At 39.1% G+C, this 27,355-nt stretch overlaps 1 protein-coding gene and 1 long non-coding RNA gene across 3 annotated transcripts; one reads left to right on the forward strand and one right to left on the reverse strand.

Moving 5' to 3' along the window:
* Positions 1-1,073: 1,073 nt before the first annotated feature.
* On the reverse strand, positions 1,074-22,681 carry Napg (NSF attachment protein gamma). 2 transcript variants are annotated; one of them, XM_020184540.2, is made up of 12 exons: positions 22,509-22,681; positions 20,612-20,679; positions 18,654-18,738; positions 17,854-17,871; positions 17,210-17,240; positions 13,797-13,906; positions 13,611-13,677; positions 13,288-13,358; positions 7,287-7,365; positions 5,355-5,434; positions 4,500-4,629; positions 1,074-3,352 (listed from the first exon to the last, which is right to left on the reverse strand). In XM_020184540.2, the coding sequence occupies exons 1-12, from the start codon at positions 22,562-22,564 to the stop codon at positions 3,209-3,211; spliced, it is 939 nt and encodes a 312-aa protein (XP_020040129.1). In that variant the 5' UTR covers positions 22,565-22,681; the 3' UTR covers positions 1,074-3,208. The 2 variants fall into 2 exon arrangements, with proteins under 2 accessions (XP_020040129.1, XP_073926517.1); XM_074070416.1 differs by lacking the exons at positions 17,854-17,871; positions 18,654-18,738 and having other exon boundaries at positions 22,509-22,564.
* A 12-nt stretch (positions 22,682-22,693) lies between these two features.
* Positions 22,694-26,815, forward strand: LOC141422539 (uncharacterized). The gene is made up of 3 exons (XR_012447158.1): positions 22,694-23,332; positions 25,149-25,255; positions 26,468-26,815. It is a non-coding gene; the product is annotated as an uncharacterized lncRNA (long non-coding RNA).
* Positions 26,816-27,355: the final 540 nt, after the last annotated feature.

Here is a 27,355-nt window from a genome sequence, read left to right on the forward strand (position 1 = left end):
TGTAAGTTTTTGTTAGCTTTACAAAAGTTAAATGCTTACAAAAATTTTGAAGGTTAAGTTTTAAGACTGCATAAATAAAAACCAATGAAACATTTAGGAGAATTAGATATTTTAAAAAGTCTTAAAATGTAATGTAAATGTCTGAAGTCTTAATTCAGCTGAGGATTTAATTAATCAAGTTTTTACATGGAGCTAACTAGGTAAGAGATTCTATTATCTTTGAATATTAGAAGCCATGTAAGTTCTATGTACCAAGGTCACTGGCAATTAAAACACACACACATTTGTGAGAAGGCTTGCTCTCATTTTTCAAAGTTGATGTTTGCCTCATTTTTTCCTTTTCAAGATATCTTTAACATCCTTAAGTTTAACTCAACAAATAAAGACAGTATTGAGCCTTTTACCAGTACTACACGGATGAGAACAATGGGGTGGTGTAGAGGGAGATGGGGTTTCCATCCTTTCCAGCCATGTCAAAGCACTGCTATAAATGCCACAGTGACTGCAAAGCAGCCCACAATACTCCAGAGTCCTGAAAGAAATACAATTTTGTGTTATGTCAAAAGCTACTCTTGCTGTATTTCTGCTTTATTCCAACTTCCTCTAAATCCAGGTATCAAAAGATATTACCAATTTCCACTCTATGAGAATTGAGGTGGTATCACATAGCAAGCATCAATATTTGTCTAATTAATTATAAGTGTGAAAGTAACTTAGGTGCTTATTATGTCTAACTGTAAAACAATGCCATTTACATTAGTTCCACAGTCTCCTAATCACAGGCTTTTACCTCTCTTGAAAAATCTGTTCTTTTGTGAGATGTATTAGTCTTCCATGTCATCAGGCAGCAGATATTACAGCAGCATTACAGTAACTGAACTACTGGTATTTAAAAAAGCTCAATTGGTTTAAAGTGACTCCCCAAAGGTATCTAATTCCAAACAGCAGAAAATACAACTGAAGTTTGAGAAAACACTGCTCCTATAACATATACCTGGAGTCATATACTTAAGAGAATGTATCCCTGGAAAAGGAGAAATGAACAAGCAGAATGAAAAAAAGTAACAATCACATTTATATAGGTTCAGGTTTTATTTTCATAATTATCTACCACAGAAGTAATCATTTGTATTTCCATAATAACACATTTAATATTCTATTCATCAAAGAGCTGGAATAAAGCACAGATTTCATACACAAATCCCATTCTCTGCATATGCACAAATAAATTCAATATATTAAGTGTACTTTGCTGCCATGTACTATATAACAGAACATTTGAGTACTAGGTTCTGATTATATTCATGCAGACTTTCACTTTGGTACAGTGAGGACTCTAGAGTTCTGGAAAACAAGTTTTCTTCTTGTAAACACTAAGTTTCCCACTTCTGACTAGGCTCTCAGAATGAGACTTATGCAAGTAGAAAAATAAATGTACAGGCGTGGAACAAATGCTCTTTACTAGACACCACACACTATAACCCTGACATTGAGAACTATCCCAAGTCCTGCATACTCATCCTTAAAGGTGGCAGGGAGAGGATGAGGGGGTTGCAAATGCCTAAAACCCTTCATGTTGTTTAAAACTCAGCTGCATTCTGCTCCAGAACACACTGGACCATTCTTCTTTTAAGTTTTCAGTATATAAGAAGAATAAAATTAAAGATTCCCAAGGGTATAATGAGTCACAAGGTCTATAAACCAGTAATTTAAAATGCCTTTGAGTACTGCCAAATCTTTTAAAACAGATAATTAATTAGTGCAAGTGAGCATTAAGACCCGAGTTTCTGGTTGTTGAGGTTTTTAAAACATTAGTATCTCTTTAAATAAAAAGGCCTAAATATAGCTTTATTTGGATTGTTCATAATCTCAATACAATTAATGAAAATGAGCTGGCTACCTGCAGAACTATGAAAGTCACTTAAGGGAAAACATAAAATTTATTAGTGTTTTGCATGAGACCTATAATAAAGATCATACAGTAACATCCACTCATTCAAGCACACCTGTCGGAGGATGCTATTCTGCCTAAGCTTTCCACAGAACTGGGACCAGTATCACTTTGGTGCTCTTCCCAGTTCTTTCAGGAAGTCTAGCAAAACTAAGCAGACTGAGCTCAAATAAGATGTGACTTAAAGAGACAGAGGCAGGGCATGAATAACAGGAAACCACTCTGGCTGGCATGGCCTGCAAAGTACACACTGCTGTTTATAGCCTCTTCCAATTAGCAGATGAGATGGGCCTGTACATTTTCACCACACATGGTGAAAAGGAATGCTATGAAACTAACATTTTAGGAAATAACTATGAAGTTTGAAAATACCGGCAACCAAGAGTTTTAAACTTATTTCAAAACCAATTCTTCCCTTCAGCTAACTTTTTGTAGTAGACAGTATTTCCAATGTCAAGTTACAGTCAATCTAGCTGCAACTCTAAATGAATCAGAAATCACTTTGGAGGGAAGAAATGAGTATGTATAGACTTTCTCAGAATGCATATATGTTTTTCATTAGCTCCCATTTGGTCAAGAGCCAAGTAGGTTTGGAGACAGTTTTTCAAGATAGAAGAAATACCTACAATTCACAGAGGACTAAAGACATTTAAGAATCATTTTAATATGCTACCTTCAAAATTCTGTAAAGTCACATATAAAAGCCTAAATGTATCTTTTATTGAGCTAAATAATATTATAAAGCTCAAAACAGCTTCTGTCCCAATCTTGTCTCTGAAAAGACTTAAAAATTTAAATATATCTAATATCATAGGGGATAAATTTCCTTTCAAAATTAGACAAGTTTTTAAAATCATAGTTATTTTTACCAATAAATGTCATTTTAGCCACAATAAATGCAATAAAAATTATCTAACAGCAAGTTATAAGAACTCAAGGGAGAAGAGTATCTATGCCTATTACCCCTTTTTTTAGAACATTGTCTGAAATTTGGCTTGCAAATTTTTACATCAACTGTATTAAAATGTGACAGTACGTTTTTGGCTAATTCTTGCTCTTGCCATGGAAAGGGGAAAAAATGCTTCACAGGTAGTAGATAGCCTGGCTGATTTGAGGAAATGGTAACTAAAAATTAATCTTTATTAGCATTAACTTTACATCCTCAACGAAGTAGAGAAACCCATAAATAGGTCCAGGCCCATGAAAATAGTATGTTAGGATTTCCCCTTTTTCTCTCTTCTCTTCTGCAAGCAAATACTAGCACAGTCCTCCTGAGTATTCATCTTCCTCCTCATCAGCAGCTGCAGTGGTGACCCCATCAGGTTTGGCCTGTGGTGTTGCTGGTGATTTCTTCTTGATTCCCCCTCCTGGAACTACCAAGCTCAGGCCCAGCTTAGCATACTGTCAATGATAAAACACATTCTTAAAGCTGGAAAACTAGAATGCCTGCACACAACATCTCAGCAAAAGACAACTATAAAAAGACAGCCCAGCCCTCCTCCCCCATGAACCATTTAGATGAAAAAAAAGCACAGCAGTGGTCTGGTATCAAATGTCTCATGGCCAGGAATGTGACAGGTACACAACTGAAAATATCAATCTGTGCCCCACTGGGAACTTGAGATAAAGTAGATACACTGAGTTAATAGCACTTCTAGTACCTGTAAAGTAAAGGCTTGTTGAATCAATGAGAATGTAAGTCCAGGGCAAATTTTTAAAAAATATATAGAAATTGACAAAAAAATTGAAACTGGATGTGGTGGCTCATGCCTATAATCCTGGCACCTGGGAGACACAGGCAGGAGCATCACAAGTTTGAAGCCAGCCTGGGCTACATAGCAAGATCCTGTCTCAAAAACAAAAACAAAACAAACAAAAAAAGAAAAACATACGAAAGAATCTATCCAGAAATAGTTATGTCTACGTATATCACTACAAGAAAACTGAAGGTCTTACATTGATCTGATACTGTGATGGGAGTCTAAGATTATACAATCAAATGCACTGAAAGAGGGAAGTTAGAGTGCCTCTGAGCCACAACTCACTCCTGTGTAAGGTAAGGCACCTCATGTGGGGGTTTCTCTCATGGATTGGAGGGCTCTCCCAACAGCTCAGAAAACACACCAGGAACTCCATGTTTCCAGATGAGTCACCTAAGGCTTAGAGGAGGTCAACCAATAACCTGTATCACACAAGTGTGATTCCCATAGACCCACTGAACTGCAAAAGTCAACATGATGGGCCTCTTTCACACAGGAAACCTAAAAGCAACTTAATTAAGAAACATTCCAAAGACAACAGAGGAGGGAAGAGAAACTGAAAACTGAGACTAAATTTTTAAAATATGTAATATATAGTATATGGTCAACACAGTTGAAGGATAAGTAAATGGCTGTAAACTTACATGGCTAGCATCCAAATTATCTAAGTATATGAGTATAGCTTGAGGTAAAAGATAGAGGTAGAAAATCTCACAAATTCAGAGGGAAAATATCATCTCTGCCTTTCAAGAGAAAAGAAGAAAGCTAAACCAAACAGGCCCACTCACATCATTGTCCATGTATTTGAAGAGGGGGGAGTTGCACACCTCTGACACTTGATCTTGGTCTTGCTGATCATACCCCTCAAGGAGCTGTTCGAGTGCAGCACAGTCTTCACTGCCATTGAACCCTGGTATGCTATAAGCACAAATATACTTCTTCAACCTTTTCTTAAAAGAACACTCCTCCATAGGGTGCTTCTGTCCCCAGCAGAGGTGTGAGAAAGTCTGCAAACATTCTGATTGTTACAAGTGTGAGGGATGCTACTGGCATTCAGTAGGTAGAGGCAAGGGGTGCTGCTAAACACCCTGTGGTGCACAGGACAGCCCCCACCACAAACAATTATCCAGCCACAGTGTCAATACTGACCTCCTTCCCACAAGAAAACACCTCATTTTGATTTTGCAACATATAGTCTGAGAATCCGCCCCCCCTTATTTCTTAGAAGGTAAATATAAGAAAATGTCTGAAGTCATCTACTCCCATCGAAACTCCCAAGAGACTTCATGTACCTATATGAAATAGAAAAAAAAAAAAACCCTCTTGCAATTGCTTTAAGTGGCGTGGGGAAGGGGTTGAGGGGGAGAGATAATGGGGTAACTAATGTCCAATGTAAGTCTAATCAGAATTGCCACTATGAATCTCCCCTGTATAATGAATATATCCTAATAAAAAAATTTATAAAAAAGAAAAAAAGAAACAGGTAAGAAAACAACTTGTAAAACTCCTACTGAAAAAGCTGAAGTGGTAGTTGAGTACCCCTAGCTCAAGGAAGACTTATAAAAGTTTCATGGCCAGAAACATTTATCTAAATCGAAATCTTAAGAAACAGAAACACCACCACAGCCAAATCAGTGACTTACCTGTAACTCTCCCTCACACACCTTTCTGCAGCCACATAGTCATTTCTGTGTAGATGAACTAAGACTTGAGCAATAGTTTTCTACAACAAAAGAGAGGATTAGGGTCCAAATTTATACCTACTTCATAAAGTCAATTTCCTGCAGTATTAAAAACACCTGGAACTTAGCTTTCAGAGTATTGGTTTGTATATGAGAGATTTATAAGTTCTATGATAACTTTTACAGGACACCTGAAAAAAAATATCCTAGAATAGCACTGTCTCAAAACGCTAAGGTATATACAAACTACCCTGAGACTTTGGTAAAATGAAGTCTGGAATTACCTGAGGCAAGCCTGAGATTATGTTACTTCCAACCCATCACGGGTGGTGCTGGCACTGCTGGACTTTGTCCCATAAAACCTCAGACCAATCACTGTACATTTTAACAACAATTTCTTTCAAATATCTATATTGGGCTAATCTTGAAAAGGGAATCAAAAAGTGGAGGGTGGATCCATAACTATAATTATAATTTGCAATTCTTAAAAAATAATGGAAAAGTGTGAGTGGAAACTTAGATAACAAACAATGATATTACTTATAAGTCAGTAACAAAAGTGATGATAAGATCAAGGCTATGAATGATAAAATCTCACTGGCAAAATAGTTCCTCATAAAGTTCCTTTTAGTTTTGAGACAGGATCTTTGCATGTAACCCAGGCTGGCCTTGAACTGGTAATCTTCCAGTCTCCCCCTCCAGGCTGTTAGGATTACAGATGTATGCCACCATACCCTGCCCTTTAATCTTTTTTATCTCCATTCTTTTACTAATCTATCTTCAACCTCACTGAGTTTTTGTCATGTCCATTATAAATTAAACCCTCTGGCAATTTATTTCAGATATTGTATTTAGTCCTAAAATTCCCATTTAGTCCATTTTTGTACTTTCTATGAAAATAAAAAATAGGTTGTCTTTTCCATTCAGTTGTGTTCACTTTACCTCACGGACCAGTTACAATAACTACTTCAAAGCCTTTTGACTTTGAAGTGATAATTCCAACCCCTGGGTCAATAAGGGTTGACACCAGTTATCTTTTCTCCTGAGCATGGGCCTGGGTTTGTGTGATGAGTAATTCTAGACTGAGTCCTGGATGTTTGTGGATGCTATGCTATATAAACTCTGCTATAGTTCTAGTAACAGTGTAGATATTTTTAGCAGGCAATCAATCATCTGTTAGGCTCAGACTGAAAACCATGTCTTGCTTTTTGGTGGGAGGTGGTTCTACTCTTAGTTCAAATCCTTTGCTATGCTGCTTTGGGACTTTGCCACATGAACTGTTTAAGATCAGGTGAAACTTAAACAGTGGTCTAAGTCTTATTTCAATTCTCAAAACTGTACATGCACAGCCAAGAACTGTGTGGGTCACACATATATAGGGGACTACTCCCTTTTCCCCCATCTCTTCCCAGTTCTTCTGGCCACAGACTAGGGATCCTCTGGAGTTTTATCTACCTAAGCCAAAATAACAGCTGTTTTTCAGAGTTCATGAATAGCTGCTTTTTATACTTTTTTTTTTTTCAGTAGTTTTGATTGTAACCCTCAAGACAGACAGGCCGTAATGGCTTTCTCTATCATGATTGAAACAGAAGCCCACAAAATATTATTTTATAGCCAGGCACCGGTGGCTCACACCTATAATCCTAGCAACTCAGGAGTATCACAGTTTGAAGCCAGCCTGGGGAAATAGTTCTTGAAACCCTATCACAAAAAACTGGACTGATGGAGTGGCTCAAGGTGAAGGCCCTGAGTTTAAGCCCCAGTACAACCAAAAAAAAAAAAAAAAAAAAAAAAAATTATTTTACAGAAACATAAATATCCAAGGAATTCTTGCTTAGGTATTTATATCAAGGTGAAAACGTAAAGCTAAAAATGGTTGTTTCCAAAGAGTACCTTATAACAAGTTGGGTAATTCTCAATTTCCTTATAAATATTTTTTTCTTTCTGAATAGATAGTGCAGCCTCATCAAACCTAGAGACAAAACAAAGATATGTAAAACAAGTCAGATAAATGCTCCTTAGCAGAGGTCATCTTTGTAGTGTACTTGGTACTTGTAGTGTACTTTGGCAAAACAAAGAGGACAGGTCTTTTGCCAACTGCTCCATAACCCACACTTCCATTAGCTCTGCTCATCTGCCTTGTGCCCTAAATACCTATTTCCCCTTCTAGGCATCAAACTGGCACACAAGGCAAAGGAACTGACACAAAAAAGGAATTTTAAGTTTGTTAAGGATCACCCATTAATGAATGCTTAACAAATTTCAAAAACTGCTTTGTAAAATGCACCAAAGACAATGCTGGCTTTCATCACCCCAGACCATTTTCCTTCTGACTGAAAGACTCCAAGGGGGCCCAAGGCCACTCTCCCCTCCCCCAAGGTATGCAAACCCTCACATGCCCCACTGCAGCTTCAGTAGGCCCCAACAAGCTTTGATCTTCAACAGTCATCTATCTACTCTCACCATTCTCCTTCCCTTAAATTCTAACTGATGGTAGAACAGAGAAAAAAGAGGGACAGTCAACTCTTTCCCCAAAACCCTCTAAGCCCACACTCTTTTCTCACTCCTTCAGCCCTAATTCCATGAAACCCTAGCTGGATCCTTATCTCCCTGCAACATCTGACTATACTCTGAGTTCCAAGACTCCCCTCCTAGCAGCTCACTCATGGCTGGATGAATTTTCCAGGTTTTACCCATTTCTCTTAACCCCATGAAGTCTGAGGTCATGGAAGCAACTTCCAGGGGTGTGGCATTGGGAGTTCACACAACCCAACCCTGAAAAGGTAGAAAGCTGTACTGTGAGGACACAGAGGGAGAGAGGTGGTGCTATGACCCAAGATAAAAACACTACAATGTTTTTTACCACAGCATGTTCTATTTCTATGCATGCTGATTATTTTTTAAAAATATGTATACAAGCCGTGTTCTGGTGGCTCATGCCTGTAATCCTAGCTACTCAGGAGGCAAAGATCACCAGCTCAGTTCACAAGACCCTATCTCGAAAATACCCATCACAAAAAAAAGGTCTGGTGGAATGGCTCAAGGTGAAGAACCTGAGTTCAGGCTCCAGCATCACAAAAAAAAAAAAAAGTATACATATACAGTAGTTTATATGTATGAGGACTTATATAGTACAGGTGGGTGGCGGTTCTAATTGCTTACTCACATATGAGTGAAACTGAATTTTTGTGCCGACAACTTAGTAAAACTCACTGGAACAATGCATTCTGAATTTCCAAAGATGAATTTGCTGAATTTTTGGAAGAAGGTCATTTATATTTAGTTGAGTGTGGTAGCAGAATTTTAAGACTGCCCTCAAGAGTCTTGTTCCTCATCTTGTTGGGTCTGGATACCTAAGGCAGATGAGTGAGTAGCCTATCCCCCATGGAGAGCACTATGAGCCCTGCACCCTGAGAAAGAGTTATAAATCTGCATTCCTGCACCCTGGGAGGAGATACAGGGTCTCATAAATCTGCCATGGGGCTGATGAACAAAATGCTCTCAAGGTTGTTCCCCCTCCCACCCCCAATAAGGGGTAAACAGACCAGCTCATCAAAGAAAGCCCGAGTGGGCAAATCCACAGCCATTGGGAAAAAAACCCACCTAACAAATACCCTAACCCAGAGTTAAAGCGTCCACAAGAAGCCCCAGCCTTCACCTGAGCAGGGAGCCACCACTCTCTGGGATCTGCTGCACTGCTCTAGCTGCAGCATTTCCTTTCTCTCTAATAAATCCTACTTTGTGTACCGGTTTTGGCTCACAAGTTAATCAGCTGCCTCACGAGCCAGTTTTCTGGCCTGTGAAGGCAAGGGCCCTTGACACTAGCCCACAACATTTCACACTGGCATGTAACAATATGAGTCCCCATATGATCTCCCTTGCACGTGGGCAGGACATCTAAATACCATGGGCCATCACTCCTGTGACTATATACTAATCAGGTGGCTGTAAGTGAATCAGACAGGCTGTCTGCAAGCCCTGACCTCATGAGGTGAGACATAAAGTGAACTCCTGGGGACATTCTGAAGTTAGAATCAGTAACAAGCTATCAAAGTTGTGAACTACCCATGGGGGCACATGCCACGGGACTAAAGGTGGCCTCTAAAGTTCGGTAGTACCTGGATGACAGACAGCAAAACACAGCAAGAAAAAAGAATTCAGCTGCAAGGAGATGAATTCTGTCAACAACCAGTGAGCCTGGAAAAGGACCTAAGCCTCAGAGGAGACTACAGCCCACCCGCACCTAGATTTCAGCCTAGTGAGACAGTGAGCATAGACCTAGCTACTCAATATCCAGACTTCTCTCACACACTGTCTCTCTCTGGCAGTACTGGAGTTTGAACTCAGGGCCTTATGCTTCCTAAGAAGGTGCTTTACCACTTGAACCATGCCTCCAGCCCTTTTTTGTTTTATTTTCTGGATAGGGCTCACATTTTTGCCCAGGGCTGGCCTCAGACAACAATCCTATCTATGTCTCCCAGTAGCTGGAATTACAGATGCCTACCACCCAGGCATGATTTGTTTGTTGATATGGCGGTCTTGCTAACTTTCTGCCCAGGCTGGCCTCAAACCGTAATCCTTCCAATCTCTGTCAGGTAGCTGGGATCACAGGAATGAGCCATTACAACTGGCCCTCAGTGTCCAGATCTACAGAAACTGTGAGATAACCAGTGAGTGCTACTTTGTTGTTTGCTTGTATGTTTTGTTGGTTCTAGGGTTGAACTCAGGACCTCACAGGTGCTAGGCAGGCACTCCACCACTTGAGCCACTCTGTCAGCTCATGAGTATTGTTTTAAGAAGCTAAGTTTGTGATGATTTGGCTCATGAGTATTGTTTTAAGAAGCTAAGTTTGTGATGATTTGTTGTACAAACAAATGCAAGGGGACCTACATGTGTACCATCTTTAATTTTACGCATGAGCTTATCATAGATCCCACGTTATAAAACAAATTCTATCAGCGTATTCCATGAACATAAGGTCCAGATTATATCGTTCTAACAGAAATCTCAGTATTGGGGCTTTTCATATATTTACTTATAAAGGCTACATTCTTCAACATGAATTATTTATTTTCTTGGCATTAAAATTGCATTTCCATAGGCTTATAACTACCTAGAAAAAAAGCCAAGAGAAATACTGTGCATTTATATGAGTTTGTAGGCTAAAAAGCTGATCAACTTTGCTAAAAGTTCATGGAATTGACATACAAAGCCATCTATTTTCAAATGTTTCAAAAAATTATTCATACTTATAATGAAACACAGATGACTCCAACTTTCCCATCAGGTAATCTTAATATTCCTAACAAAATGTATCTGGTTTTGCTGAAAAGAACATAAATTTTTCTTCCTTATAATTAAAAAGAGAGACCCAAATAGAACAAAACAAATGTCCACCCCACAGAAATTATGTGCACATGGAGGGAAATTGTTGTAGGACCTCATTTAACTCCAAACTTCCAACAGACAAATTCCTCACAATGAGTCAAATACTTCCTTGGCCCAACTATTTCCCAAAGTCCAAAATGTATTTTTGAACACCTTTAAAACTTTTTAGCCTATATGTTATATTTCCAACTAAGTGTATTATCATCATTGATAAGTCTGTCTCTATAAGCTTCTTTAAGTTTTTAATGCATAACAGACAGAGCAGTTCTTTCCCCAAGGCAGAAACCCCAGTGATTCCCCTTAGTACTATCACACCACTACAAACAAGCCCATACCCAACACTCCTATGTTTAGGACCTACTGACTGCCCCAGCTGGCTGGAGAAAGCAGCACTTTCCTTTGCTGAGTGGAAACTAGGTTCACTGTGAACACCGCACACAATATGCCAGTTTTGTCAGCTGTCTCCAATCTCTCTTAACAGCACCAGTATGTAAGCCTGAGGCCCTGATAAACTGGCTGGAGAAGGCTTTTCGAAAATAGATTAAGGGCCCTGGTCCAGAATGAATTTGGATGCCACCTGAGGGAAATTGAAACACTTCTGAATTATGCTTCTCTAGAACTGAAGGAAAGGCAGGAGACTGTTACTGTTAGAGGTTTCTTATGTAAAGTAAAAATTACCACCTGTTTTAGTTTTTTCTTTCTGATAGCCTCCAATCAGATTATAATCTCAGTATGTATTCAAGATATTCAAATACCACAGAAATTGAGTCATCTGTCAGTATGAACTCTTCTTTCTGTATTTACTTATCTTGTACTACATAAGTTCTAACAGAAGTACCATGACAGCACTTCTGATTTTTAATTAAAGATTTTTAATTCTTTCATACCACAAGTATGAGACTTTTCAAAATACTGCAATTTCTTTATATTCCTGAATAAATTTATATAAATTTTTATGTTACACAATTCAAAAGTGTATTCCATAAAATTAATTTTTGTTCAAATACTACAGGAAATATTTTTCTAAATCCATTTTTACTAAAAAGAAAACCAATAAAACAGAATCATGAGATACGCAGAAGACCCTACTGGTAGTCCTGACTTTGTCAATGGGTCCCTGTCAAGCAAATCCACTCCACATCCCCACTCCATGCTTATTCAATTCCCACTCCACAGATGCTGGGAGAAAAACTCAATAGTGCACTTGGTTTACAACAGTTTTTGTTACACATGTCAAAACCAACTGGCAACATTTGTTTTCAGAATGAGGATACTGCCCCTCTGAAAGCGCTCTCCAAAGGAACATAAACACTGCAATGGGGTCTACAGGATGGAGCCTGGGGCTTTATTTAGGGGACAGAAGCCTTGTGGCAGGACTATTAGGAGGTGGGGATAGATGAGAAAAGGAGGTAAAAGTCTGCCAGTGTTAGCTCTGTGATGCCCATTCTATAGGCAGGGCCCAGGTCACAAGAATCAGACCTAGGGAACACCCCACAGCACAATGGGCAGCTCAGTCTGGGGCTGCCACTAAGCAATAGCTTTGTTTCTGTTAGAAACATGTTTAGACACTAAACTGAATCATTCACAAGTAAGAAACTGCCAGAGTCAGCATTTCAGTCAGTTCAGTTTCTGGGAAGCAATGATTATTAGGAAGAATAAAGATAATTATCCAAGACTGATTATAAATTTAATTTTGCTTTGGGTTCTTACACAAAAGACCTAATTTAAGAATAAAACAAAATTTCAAGTCTTTTTAGACTCACAAAAAAAATCTAATTAATGAAAGGTATTACAAATACAGTAGTACATCCAAACAGCGATATTTTAATAATTAATTCTAGATAGATTTATTCTGATGTTACTTTAAACGTGTTTGAATTATATTTTAGAATCAGAAGAAAATCATGAAGAAAAACTTAATACAATCTCCGAAAGACAGATTTACCAGTCATTTCTATTTTAATTCTTTGAAAAAATATATCTTGGATCTTTTCTGTCACTGGAGGGCTAAGGACAAGTTTTAATTATTTGTCTCCAAATGGAAGGGATGAATTTGTTCCAGGTACACTGCATACATGTATGGAATTACCAACAATGTAATCCCCTTGCATTAGTAATGTATGATAATTCAAAAATAAACACAGTTTGACTGTCAGGAAACTGTCAATTTTAACGGGTATTTAGGACATTTGTCATTTAATCTCAATACACCTATTTTTCTTCAAGAGTGAAACACTATAAACAAACCAAATAACAGATCAGGAAACTACCCTTTATGCACAGTGCATGATTAATTTTTGTATTACATGTTAAAAAACAGCAAATCTCTTAGTATTTAATTCAATGTCCCTACTTTCTAGTATATGTCCATTTTTCTACTGGTATCCTGTTGTGTCTACAGCTTATAATGAAAAGATGAACAAGCTATGCCTTAAGTTATTTACCATTCCCACATGTAGAGTCAAAACACACACTGACACACAGAAATAGTCATGAAAGCCCATACCTGCGTCCTCGTACCAGCAGTCTTGAGGCTTTTCCCAGTAGTTCAACTGCCTGCCGGAGGCGTTCCTCATTCTGAAGGAATCAAAGAAAAGGGAGTGCTGGCTGTGCTAATATAGAAATCTTACCCTCAATAATAATTTTATAAAAAAAGTAACAGTGGTAGATGGGAGGCACCAAAGGTGCTAGTCCATTTTATTATTCTCTAATAGAAAAAAAAGGAACACAGCTCTACTATGAGCATGGAAAAGCCTTAAAAGCAGCCATAGCATTATTTTCCTATGTATCAATCTTAACATTCTAGTAAAGAAAAAAGTTCAAACTTACCTCAAATACATTAGCTGTCTGTTGATACAACTGTACGGCCTTTTCTGGATTGACATTTTCTATAAGCCTGAATTAGAAGAAAGAACTGGACTTACATGAGAAACTTGTTTTTCAAAGGACTTCATAAAAAAACATGATGACTTTTCTGTAGGGCCAGTGCTTCCAACAATAACTGTGTACACTCACTTTCCAGCCCGCTCCAAGGCCATGGCTGCTGTATCCGGGGTGCCATTCTCCAAGTACATCATGCTGGCTTTCTCAATCAGCTGAACAGCCTCCGGCAGTTTCTGCATCTCCTTTAGGCAAAGCACGCAGCATAGGGCAGAAAATGTACCAACTTAAGAAGTGCAGAGTTAACAAAAAGAAATTCATTTTATCCTTAATCATGACAGAAAATAACTCAAAAACATTATACAACAACAAATTACTTAAAATGGAATAGCTTCACATGGTAATATCCCATGTGAAGATGCATTTAACCAACCAGAAATGTGCAATTTAATGTCTACACAGTTACTACTTTATAGACTTTCAATGACATTACACAAGAAAAGTCAAATAACTTGCTTTTCAGTTTTCTAAGTATTTATGATTTTTTTAACACTTACTGAGTCCCTACTAAATAGAAGACCTACCCCCAAAGACTCCAACTGGTAGCTAAAGAGCTGTATTTCATTTCCAAGCACATTTTGCTGAACCACACGGTATTTATTTATTTATTTAGGCGGGAGTGGAGTTTGAATTCAGGGCGTCATGTTTACTAGGCAGGCACTCTACCACTTGAGCCATTCTGCCAGCCCACAGTATTTACTTTTAAATCACATACTTTCACACACACAAAAAAAATTTGGTTTTATGGTTTCCTTTTCAAAAAATATCTCCACTAACAGTAATAATGAGCTTGGTCTAAGCAGCAGCTGTCCCTGGTAAGGAGGCATGCTGCCTCCTGCAACTGTTTGCCTTTCTCTCCACTGCCCTCCACACCTAGGAGGCCTTTTCATTTCAGTTACATCCCTGTGCCCTGAGTTCAGGAGAGTTCAGAGACCTTTTCCAGGATGATTGCAATCAACAAATAAATTCTGTGCCATATTATTACTCTCTGTTTTAGGATCCTGTGGTTCTAATACTTCCAAATCAAATTTTAAAAAAAGAACTGACAAAAAAATCATTTAGAAGTCAGATACAAAATTCAATGGTGATTCTATTTGTGTTGATTTGTTGATTTGTGTATCTCGAAGTGGGCTCTGCATTGACATGTCGTGGATTGTTTTGAAATCTGCCCATTCAGTCCCTCACTAAGTTAACAAATTCAATAGGTTTTCTCTAGCAAATGGCCAGTCTCACTCTTACCAACTCCAAAACATAGTATTTTTTTGCTGTTGTTAACTACTATGGAGACTAACAGTAAGATACTACACAAAATAAAGTTGCTGCCATTTATTCAAGCAGGATATAGCCCCAAACTCAGTGGGAAAAAACCAAAAAACTACTTTTGTTATAGAAACCAAAGTGTAATGGAAGAATCCAATGCTTGGGCTGAACGGTATTTGAAAAAACAGGGAGACAAACCTAATAAGATGCATTTCACCCCTTTGATCCTGAGGGTCCTTTTGGACCTTTTATAGAATATTTCTTCCTGTAATTCACATACCCGTTTATTAAATATATACTGAGCATCAATAATATAAAAGCATTTGGAGGAGAAAAAGAAAAAGAACACAGGGCATATACAGCAATAATTATACTAGAAGGCAGTATGAAGGAAGTGCTATCTGCAACCTAGGTTTGATCAAATCAAGCGAGCCTGTGAATAACAGAGGTCCAACCACAGTACTGGTAACTTCTCCATAAAAAATGATGGGCTGCCTACTTAAATGTTATCTCACTCTCTGTAAATACACCTATTCTCAGTGACCGTGCGCCTAAGTAACTGCACTGCTCCTGTGCAGCTAACAGGACATAAAATCACAATGGTCACAAAATAATGGAACCAGAGGCAGATCTAACAAGTCCCTGAGTCTTTCTTTAGGCCCTCATCTACAAATTGTCACTCCCTAAATCTGCTGAAGGATGAGGTCTATAGGACAAGCTGCTGGAAGTTACAGTCCACAGAATTAATTGTGGACCATGGAGCTCAGGACTTCTAATGCTGCCAGGACTGTCTGAAGGCATTTAATTTAAATAGATGCCCATGCCAGAAAGCAATTTCTTTCATTTGTTCCCTCAGCCACTAAGCTTTTCCTCAAAGTAGTGCCTTTTCCATCCTAAGAGACACCTGAGCAACAGAAATGATGCTTGAATAATAATTTCTGACAGACTCAAATCTTAGCACAGCTGTGGGATACAAACTGAGGTTTTGAGAATACAGTGCTCTAGCACTGTCATATTCAGACAAGGATATCCTAATGATAGGCACAAGGTGCATTGAGACTATATTTGTCACTCAGAAGCTTCTGAGTTCTCAGGGGCAACAGATAGAAGGCCAGAATAGGGCCCCTGGCTCTTTGGCTAAAGAGAAATTCTAGTTGCTAAGAGACTGCTGTTAACAGCATAACTTGCATTACCAACACCTCAGTTGCATGTTTTGCTAGAAGCCATATTTCACTGGGTACAGAACAGTATATCATAAGGAAATATCATAATTTAAACATTCTCCTTTTATTAAAAAATCTAGATGATTGGCTTTTTTTTCAATAAACATGCTTAGAACTAGATATTTGCTAACTCTATTTCTTTATGATAGAGACACAGAACTGGAATTTCTGGGTTAAACTAAGCATGTTAACAGCCATTACTAACATTCCTTCATCTTTCCAGCATTTTCTAAATGTTCTACAATGAGCATGCATTCACACACACACAAAAAAAGGCAAGTTAACATACTTAGTCATAGAAAACAAAAGCTTTATTAAAGTGTAAATTTTAAAAACAAAGCTTTAAGAACTTTAAATAATCCAAAATAACTTTTACCAAGGTAGACAACACATACAAAACTGGAAAGGAAAAACTTCATTTCTGCTGCCCCGGCATATTTTGAGAGATACTGTCATAAAATTATGTTCTAATTCTCCACAAAAAGATGCTAATTTAGGATCTTTTAAGAAACAGAAATGTGGCACATCAGTCAAAATAATCCACTCAAAAATAATCAAGTAAACAGCAATGGCTAAAATCCATGGCCCTCTTTGCCATCAACCATTAATTTAAAAAAATAAAACAAAAAAAACAAAAAAATCCCTTCTTCCTAAAACCCATAAGTAATTTAAAAAATATTCTTATACATTTTTCCTACATTAAGAGGTCCTTAAGTTCTCAAATGCGGACCCCTCCTACACAGCTTTTACTTTCTTAGCAGTTACCACCTGTCCTGATCAGAGCTTAGCATCTTGCTCTTCCCCCTTCCTTCCAATACATGTGCTCTTAGGTTTCATGTCCAACATGCCCTAGTTTTAACAGGTCAATGTTACTTGGACAGGAAATCTTAACTTAGCATCTCTTGCTTTACTGTAAGGAAAAGTTTCAACTACAACATAAATTCTGCTTTGTTACCCTGTTAGTTCATTTTACCTACACAACAGTTTTGATACAGTATTACTAACCTTCAACATCATGCCAGCTTGCTCATAAGCTCTGCAAAAAGAATACAATTTCTCTGGTGAGACCTTAATGAAATAAGAGGAGAAACTTTCTGGTGAAGGTACTGCCAGTCAGGGAGGTGACTACAATGAACACTGGCTTGGGCACAACATGTCACTTTAGGCTTGAGGTCATTTTTAATTCTTTTTATTTTTGTGGGCAATAATGCCACAGAAACATCAGACATTTAAGTTGAAGGGATTTTATTTTGCAGATGCAAAATTAAGTAAGGCTCAGAAAGATTAAATGACAAACCTAAGTCTGTTTTTAAACAAACAAAAATCTCCATAGAGGCAGGAGAAAATCTGCCTCTGTTTTAGAAGCACTTATTAATGATCAAGAATGGGGTTTTTTTTCACACACTACTGAACAAAATATTCCTGAAAATATTACACAGCATTTAATTTTAAAACATACCTTATAGTAAGGAGTGATTTCATTTTTTAGGTTCAGATGAAGACTGAAGCAAATGAAAATAACTATTTAAATTAACATGAAATAATTCACTATTTATGAATGCATAACTTGGGAAAAAATTACTGACCAATAAAAAAACCTTTTAAAACATAATCTACAAGTATATAAAAACATGGAGAATATTACTTACTTGGCAGCATGAAAAAGACTGAATGGGTATAACAATGTCAAAATTAAGGAAAAAAGAAAATCAATAGCTTCTAGAGATTTACTTTTAAAAGACAGTTAACTAAATCACTGGTCCAGTGGTTCTAAAAGATTAATCCTACAAACAGGTACAGAAGAAATAATCCAACGGCTATTGATGTCTTTTTTTTTTATTTTTTATTCATTTATTCACATGTGCATACACTGGGCCACTTCTCTCCCTGCCCTCCACCCGCTCTGTCTCCCCCCTGCCCCTTGATGTCTCTCAAACCTGTGTAATTTACCAAAACACTGAATAGATTTAAACTATGCATTAAATTCTGATTTTAAACTATGCATTAATCTGAAGAGTTTAGCTAACTTGTGTAATTATTATGACCACAATTTATAAGTAGGATAAACATTTTTTTAGTTGGTAAGTTTAAAAATACCTCAGGAACATTTATTGTTTTTAAATACTTTATTCTTATTTCAGATACTTAAGGAAGACTGCATTTTTAAATTATACACAGCAGTTTCAATACCTTTGTCTAAACTTCCTCTTCAGCACATGTCCATAGATTTCCCTCCCTTCACCTCAAGCATGAGAAAATAAACTCTCACATGCAATTCTATGAACCAATGTGGACATAGAACTGTAAATGTTCCTTCAGAGTATAAAAATGCACAATTTTTTTAATCGTTTTCTAACTTAAGAGTGTTTTACTTTCAATTAACAAGAAAAAAACAAGTTTGTCAAAGTCATCTAATTGTTTAATTCCTTTCAAAGGCTGGAAAAGATACGCCCTATTATTTTCATGGGCAACAGCTTCCCGCAGGCAGGCATCTTTTGCTTGCTCAAACTGTTTGGCATTTTTAAAAGCAACAGCTGAAACATAAAAAAAAAAAGACTTTCTATTTCCACCATTATAAAACCTCAAATGAATCACTACCAAATCTGCATTTTAAATGAAGTATTACAAAATATACTGATCTCAATCAAATAGGAAGTTTTCATAAAAACATAAAATACTTTTCCTAAAGCAATTTCCTCACAATCTTTCTGGTTATAAATACTTTTGAAGTATTTAAAAAAAAAAATATATATATATACATATATATATATAATTGCCAACTACTGGCAACATTTTAGTGCTGAAATTTCAGTTTTCCACTGAAAACTAATAATTCCTTCTAACACCAATACTCCCAGATACCCCTAATGACAGACAGGTTCTCTGAAGATCAACACATTAGTTTTATAATAAAACTTCCCTTTCAGCACAATCTTTAAATAACTGTCTAACAATGTATCCTTTTTAAAAAAAAGTGTTTATACTGTTTAGTTATCTATACTCTCAAAGAGCTAAAGCATAGTGCCAAATATTTTAGAAAGGTATTCCTCAGAGCAAACAAATTGGAGTGGCCCTAAAAAATGCTCTTACAAATTCTGGAAAATTACCAAGGGTTGCTTACATAGAAGTAAAAGCATACTGATTTAGAAAAAATGGTATTTATCAAGTGTTTTTCTTAAAAACACCCGTAAAATTTTCTTTAAGAAAATGTTCAAAACAAACAAAACTAAAAGTATTCCCTTTCCTGTTTTTCCCTATTTTGTTTTGAAAAAACTTAATTCTACTGATTAAATATATTTTACATAAACCTTAAAATAAACAATGTGTGGCTTTAATGGAAAAACCTGACTAGAATATTTTTTTTGAAAGCAGTGCACAGTATCAAAGGCATATAAAACAATTTTTTTAAAACTTCCCTCATAGATAAGTCTTGCAAAATACTGTACTTCCAGTTACAAAATCTTCCATGTGTAAAGTGTCCACAAAATCCATATAAAGTTGGAATTGTTAATAATTCTATTTTTAAACATGAGATATGAACAATTTGCATAACATAAGAGGCAAAGTTTACTTAACATTTAACTAAAAGTGCTAAAGACTCATTGTTGTCCTTTCTTCCATACAGAAAATAAAGCCTATGTATGCTAAACATGTTAATTTCAATGTACCTGATTTTTTTTTTTTTTTTGGTGATAAACTAAAAGTGCTTGCCCAGATGATCTCTAGGCTAGGCTCACAAATGTGATCAGAGCTATTATAACTGTAATGAACTCAGGTACTCAAAATTATGTTATGGTTTACTCAGACCCAAACAATAACACATATGCTGAAAACTATCATGTCATTCCAAAATAAACATGCCAAGCTTTTAGCAAATAATTTCCTTTCTGTTGCATATTTCAGACTTTTCATATCATATGTATAGATAAACCTATTAAAATATGTACATAACTTAACATTTCATGAACATTTAATTGAAAGAGAGGCTCAAATAAAAACAATATGACAAAACACGATTTGCAGGTCTGCTTACAATGAGGCTAAGCAAAAACAAATAAACCCAAAAACACTAACTTAAAACTATTTAATAAGAAGTGTAACAGAGGAATATAGCAAAACTTTATTGACACAGTACTATATACAAATAACTGAAGTTGCAGAACACATAACAATGCTAAAAACCTGCAGCTGTGTACCAACGAACACTACCCATCTGCTGTCAAGAAAGATAGGAACCAGGATCTCTGACTCAGAGCCCAGAACATCTGAAAAAAACAAGCCGGAAAAAATGCAAGAACATGTGCAGCTGTTCTGCTTTTTAAAAAATATTAAGTATTACGCTGAGAAAAAGTTAGCAGATTATTTGAACATAATACATTGCAGCGTCAGCACTACAGTCACAAGTACCTGCTTTTCCATATTCAGAAGCAGCACTGTCATAATCTGGCTTCCATTTCAAAAAACCAGTCTTCAGGCTAGAATGAAAGAAAGATACATTTAACAGAAGTTACAACTACATTTATAAGTTAGAACCCTGCTTGAAATGACCTGCAGGTCATTAACAAAGAATTTTTCAAAAGAAAGCCAATGGGTACAAATCCCCCACCCTGCCCTCCTCCATCTAGATTTATTCACAACCAATGCAACGTTACCTCTTCCCCTCCCACTGTCATGGATGTGGTTTTCTTCCTTTTGAAATGTCTACGTAACATCCAAATAGGACAGAGGTTCTCGATGCATGCTCCCCGGACCAGAAACATCAGCATTACCTGGAAACTTGCTAGAAATGTACATTGCTCACTCCACCCCAGACCTACAGAACCAGAAACTCTAGGAGTGGGTGCAGCAATCCGTGGTTTAATAAGTCCTGAGTTGTACTCAAACTTGAGAACCTGGAAGCACAGTGTCCCTGGCAGAGGACACTCTATCATGTAGAGTACAGATAAACTGAGGAACCATCAGCTTAGGCTATACCAAGGACACAGGTAGGATACTCTAGGGAAACTGCAGAGAGAGGGTAGAAAGTTTAAGGAATATCACATTCAGAGGAACACAAGGAGGCAATCAAAAGGCTGGTTATCAACTGCCAATGAAGAAGACGCATAACCAGAAAGAGAGGGAAATTATGGCAACAAAGAGAAACTGTCTTCCAGGAATGACAGTGGCTTTAGAAGCCAAGTCAAAGGACAATCAGCGCTGAGTCTTTATCTTGCCCTTTTTTGCAATATTTTATGGTTTTATTTTACGATAATTTAGATTTATGGTTCAAACTAATTCAGTGTCTGTCAAACTTTGGTATGCATAAGAATTGCTGAGTAACATCTTAAACTGTAAACTTCAATTACTGAAAGCCTGCTTACATACAACATATATAACTCAGGGGAGCAACTTAAACGAGAGCCCTCAGAAGTACACCTTTCATTTTGAGACAGGTACATCAACTGCTCAGAGAATCTCACTTGGAAGTAACATTTTTTTGTCTATTAAATGAACTTAACATTTGTCTGTGTATATACTATAACAAGATTCAAATCTATAAGCAATTTTTGTGCTTGCCAAGAATTTCATTACTCAAAAAAATTAAATCCTTAAACTGCACGCAATCCACAATTCTAACCTTCAAAGAACTCATTACATTCTGTATATTAACATAATTATTTACGACCCAGCAAAAACAAGATACAGTCTTGATTATACCAAGATTCAACTGTTCAATGAGTTATGCATGGAAAGATCCAGATCATTCCCCATCAACTGTGCACGTGAAGCACCTACTAGCACAACGTAGACTCCCAGTTATCCGTAACTGCTACATAAACAAGCCCTAGAAGTAAAGAGGGTTAAAGAGGGGACGGAGGGATGAAGGAGAATCTCAGGGTTCCAGGAACACCACGGGCGCTTCCTGCCTGCTCAGCCAGACAAGGCACAGAACACACCGAGACCTCAGGACGCACAGCTCCTGCCCGGGAGCAGCATGTGGGCAGGTCCCCTGCACACACAGCAACAGCTGTCCCGACGGAAGAATCTACCCTGCAGGGACAGGTCTGGTTGACACTCTCGGGTGCAGGAAGGAGGTCGGATGGCACTTAGGCTGAAACCCAGGATGCGCCGTCTGCTCCGCAATGCGCAGGACGGCCCCGCCCTGCCCCGTTCCGCGAGCCCTTCGGGCTGCGGGAACGACGCGGGTCCCAGCGGGAGCCTCGAGGTCCGCAGTGCAGGCTGCGCGGCCGGACACTGCGGCGGCTCCCTCCCCGCCGGCGTTGACGAGCGCGCGCACAGGGTCCCGCTCGCGGCCCTCACTCACTACTTCTCTGCTTTGGCCATGTGTTCCAGCCCTTCGTTTATCTTCTGAGCCGCCATCACCTCAGTCGGTCCCTGACACGGAGGGCCAGGCCACCCCTTCTAGAGCCCCGCAAGAGCTGGCCGCGTCGGCGTGGGAGCGCCGCGAAGGACGCTGGGACGCCGCACAGCCAGCGTCTACGGGAGCCCAAGGAGCTCAAATGCACGGCCGCGAAGCCTGCCGGGAGACGTCGCACGGGCACTGACTTTCTGCGCTGGCCTGAGTCGGGCGGTAGCGCAGGCGTGGTTCTGGCGGGGGCGCGATCGTTCCTGCTTTCATTCCTGCTCTTGATCAACACTCAAGGAGCATCTTATATGTGTCAGACACTGCTCTAGGCCTTGGAAAACCACTGAGGAGTACAGCAACCCCCCACCCGGTTGGACTTTTGCTTGCTCATGCCGTGGATCCTCTGCAGAGTTATTTGGCCTTCAATTTGCTGCATTTAAAATTCCTCTATACTACATTTAGAATATTTGTTCCTTATGGTTTTGTTGTTTTGAGTCAGGGTCTTGCTCTCCTAGGCTACCTGTGATCCTCCGGTTCCCACCTGCTGAGCGCAGGAATTATAGACTTGATTCACCATGTAGCAGGGAGGAGGCCAGAAAAGAAACAGGCTGTGTTCTGAAGATGAGGGGGAGGGGTGGCAAAGCAGAGAGATAAAACTTAAAGAATTGAAGCATGAAGGTCACATAGCATTGAGGAAATAAAATAGCCAACGAAGTCACATGCAGCCACAAGTGGGCTGAGCTTAGCTTTTCTTCTGCAACCTGCTTGCAAGGGTATGTAAGGTGAGACCCCTTTGTTCTCGGGGCTCAGCCTTTGGACACAGGCCTGCTGGGTCTGTGTCGGCACAATAAACGTTGCTTCCTGCTAATCTGCCTGAGTGTCCCATATCTCAGTTTGAGATTCCTGCAACACCATACGCAGATCAATGCCAATTACATGTCAGTGAATAACGAAAACAGACTGTACACCTTCGTTACTGTCATATAATCACTGGAATATTCCAAACTGTGATAGTTAGGGTCGCTCGCAATGGTCTGGCAGAGATGATAGGCAGGAATACAGTGGCTCCATTCATAATTAATGGTGATTCAGTATCTATGCAAATGATTCCTGAAATGCTGCCTCTCCATTTCTCACCTTTTCTTACACCCAGCTCTGCCACTCCAAGAGTCTGAATAAGTGTCCCCAAAAGGATTATGTGTTGAAGACTTGGTTCTTAGCTTGTGGTACTGTTGGGAGGTAGTGGAACTTTTAGGAGGGGGAACCTAGTGGAAGTAAGGTAGGTCATTGGGGATGTACCCTTGAAGGGGAAATAAGGACCCCAGCCTCTCCTCCCTGTCTTTCACTCCCTGGCCTTGAGGTGAGCACCTCCTCCTCCATGTGCTCTCACCATGATGTACTTACCACAGGCCCAAAGACATGATGTCAAGCAACCATGGACTGAAACCTCTGAAACAGTGAGCCAAGATAAACCTTTCCTCTTCATAAGCTGATTGTCTAGGGTGTTTGTTACAATAACAGGAAGCTGACAAACACAGCCACCTGTCCCCATAGTGTGTGTCCTCCATAGTGTCAATTTAAGCAGCCCCTTTTACTACCTCCTGTCATTCCAGTTCACACCTCCTACTGCCAATAATTCCTTGCCTTCAACAGATTCTTCACCTTTTTAAAATATCCCTCTTCCCTTAATCACACTTTGCTGTTTTCCCAGCATGAATTCCATCACATAGCCACTCTTGTACTTATTCTCAACTTCCTTGGCTCTCCTTCCCTTCTTCCTCCTACCCTGATGAAAACCAACTTCCCACTTCTCCTGGATCTGCTCTTGAGCAAGTGAATATGTCAAGAAAAACAAACCAGTATGCTAATGTTACTCACTGTATGATCGTAGACATTAAATAAATCTTTGCTGCTGCTGAGCAAGTATGCTCCATTTCCCTGGCCAAATTACTCACCACTCACTTGGACAGTTCTTCACACCTTCTTTCTTCTCCAAACTCCCACACACTCTTGGTGCCTGCCTACTAATTCTGAATAAATAATCAGAAGAGCCCTCCCATTGACCACTGTTATCTACCAATCTACCTGAATCTACTTGCAAATATTCTTCCTTTTCTCTGGCAACAATGGTACCTGGCCTAGGATCTCTTTTCTGTCTCTTCCCATTCCCTCATCATTTTCTTATCTAGCCTGGTGTTATCTATAAGGACTCTGTAAGGCCCAGGCTCTGGGACCAACTGAATATCACTTCTGCCATATTTTATTAATTAAAACAAGCCACAAGGCAAGTATAGTTTAAGATGTGGGAAAATAGAGATGTTGGCAAAATACTGTGGCCATGAGTTCCATTTCACCATGGCTCTGAAATGACTAAGCTTGAGAGTCTTTCTGGTGGAAAGCTGTCATGGTGCTATGGTCTGGGTCTGCAGTGCCCCCAAGGCCCATGTGTTAAAGGCTTGATCCTTAGCTTGGTGCTGTTGTGAAGTGGTGGAACCTTTAGAGGGTGGGTTTTACTGGAAGATTTTAGGTCATGAAGGATATGCCTTCAAAGAGGATAGTGGAACCCCAGTTTCTTTGTCTTTCTCTCTTTTATCCAAGGCTATAAGGCGAACAGGCTTCCTCTGTCACACTCTCCTGCCATGACTGGCCACTACAGGCCCAAAGGGAATGGGGCTACCTGACCATGGCCTGGAACCTCCAAAACTGTGAGTCAAAACAAACCTGTCATCTGAAGTTGATTATTTTAAGTATTTTGTTACAGTAATAGAAAGCTGACTATCACATATAGTTTGAATGTGTTCCCTAAAAGTTCATGTATTGAAAACTTACTCTCCAAATTCATACGTTAATGGAATTTGCAGGGAGGGCTTCTGGCTGGGAGATAGTTAGGACTACATGAAGTCATGAGGGTAGGGTCCCCATGATGCCATTAGTGGCTTTATAAGAGAAGGAAGAGAGACCCAAGCTAGCACACTTGTTCTGACTCTCCATGCAATGACCTCTGTCCTGTTGTGATGCAGCAGAAAGCCCTCACTAGACATCAAGCAGATGCTAGCACCATGCTTTGTTCTTGGCCATCCCAGCCTCCAGATCTATGAGCCAAATGAACTAGAGTCTTTATAATTTCTATGGTGCTCAGGTACTTTGTTGTAGCAACAAAAAAAAATGAACTAAGACGTTTTTGTGGGAAATTGGACTTAATAACCACTTGGGCCTTCACCCTCTAAAATCATCAGAACATCCCAGGAGTCTTCCTAAGGGATCTATACTGCTCCTTATTCATTCACACATTTCTGATTTATTATTTACTGAGTACCCACTCTGCACAAGACACTGGTCCTATGTACCTGAGGATATTCACAGAAGATTCTCAGCGGAAGTTTCTTCCGCTCTGGTGTGGAAGAATCCAAGCAGAACATGTGGGTGTGGTGAGGTAGAAAAGTTTTATAAAGGGAAGGGGAATACAAAAGGGAGCATGGTGGGGGCAGGTGGAGTCTGATGGCAGAGAAAGCATGCTTTTTTCCCCTCACATACTTTTAAAATCTACAATAACCTATGGGAAGGGGAGGAACCAGGTGATTCCCATCCAACTTGTGCCTCACATAGACACAAGTGTTGGGCAAGGGACATAATACCTGCCCTTCTTGAATTTATGATCTATGAGGTGACATGATATTTAACCTACTTTATTTCATCAGCAACAAAGAAAGAAGGAAAAAGAAAAAGACAGCTATGATAGTCCCTTGACATTTGAGTGTTCTGTTTTCCAAAAGACCTTAGTGACTGGGGAAAGTTGCATGAAGTATAGGCTAACGTGCATTTACAGTAAAAGGGGCAAGACGAATATGAGTAGGGACAGTAAGGAGTGACAGGAATGCCTATACTTTCTTCCTTCCCTCATCTCTTCCTACAATAAGATTGAAGTACGAATTGAGGAGGAGAAGTAAATTGAGAAACCAGCTTGGACGAGCAGCAAATGGAGAGGGGAACAGAATGATGGCACACCCAGCTGTGTAGCTGTTCCCAGCTGGATTCAAGCCTCAGTCACCTGTGAAAGTGATTCTTGGTATCATAACATCTGCCATCAGAACTTCAGCAAAAGTTGTCTCTCTGCTTTCAGCCCATCTGGGCCTCTTCAGACACTTAATTCTCCTTGCCTCCCCATCCCTCTACTGGCCCAAGTGGGGCCATCTGAGCCAATCCTTTCCTCTCCTTCTAGAAATTCCTGTTTTTTATCCTGCCTCAATAAAAACATACATTCCCAAGTGCACTGCTTATTTTGGATGAGAATAATAAGGTTCACATCAATGTGTGAAAAATGCTGAAGAGTTTGCTGCACTTACAGGTCTCTTGTGGTGGGCTTACCTCTGGGAGCGAGCGTGGAGCCTGAGTCCCCAGGTTTCTTGTATATGCACACCTGCTTCCCTCTCCAGCCTCCACTGCTGCCAGGAAGCAACATGCTTGGGTCCACCTTGCTCAGCTGAACAGTGAGACAAGGGTCTTTGTTACTGCTGGTTGGCAGAATCAACTCTGACTATTTGAATCCACACATCTTAAATGGGGAAGCACAAGAACTGCTGTATCATTGAATGTTGTTTAATTGCTAATACCTTGACAGTATTCTATTCCTTCCCCCCTTCCAACTATATCTTATATATTAAATATACTTCTGAGGCCCAACCTGTAATGGTTTGAATTTGAAATATCCCCCCAACAATGTCCTGTGTTGAGTGCTTGGTTCCCAGCCAATGGCACTATTTTGGGAGATTCTGGAAACTTCAGGAGGTGGGACCAAGCTGGAGGAA

This window comes from Castor canadensis, chromosome 4 (assembly GCF_047511655.1).
Source record: "Castor canadensis chromosome 4, mCasCan1.hap1v2, whole genome shotgun sequence".
Taxonomy (NCBI): Eukaryota; Metazoa; Chordata; class Mammalia; order Rodentia; family Castoridae; genus Castor; species Castor canadensis.

Coding starts and splice junctions, on each gene's coding strand:
- Napg (XM_020184540.2), bottom strand. CDS start 22,564: ATGGCGGCTCAGAAGATAAACGAAGGGCTGGAACACATGGCCAAAGCA. Junction 5,435..7,286: donor ATTACCCAACTTGTTATAAG/GTACTCTTTGGA, acceptor CTTTTGTTGTAG/AAAACTATTGCTCAAGTCTT. Junction 3,353..4,499: donor TCAAATACATGGACAATGAT/GTGAGTGGGCCT, acceptor TATCATTGACAG/TATGCTAAGCTGGGCCTGAG.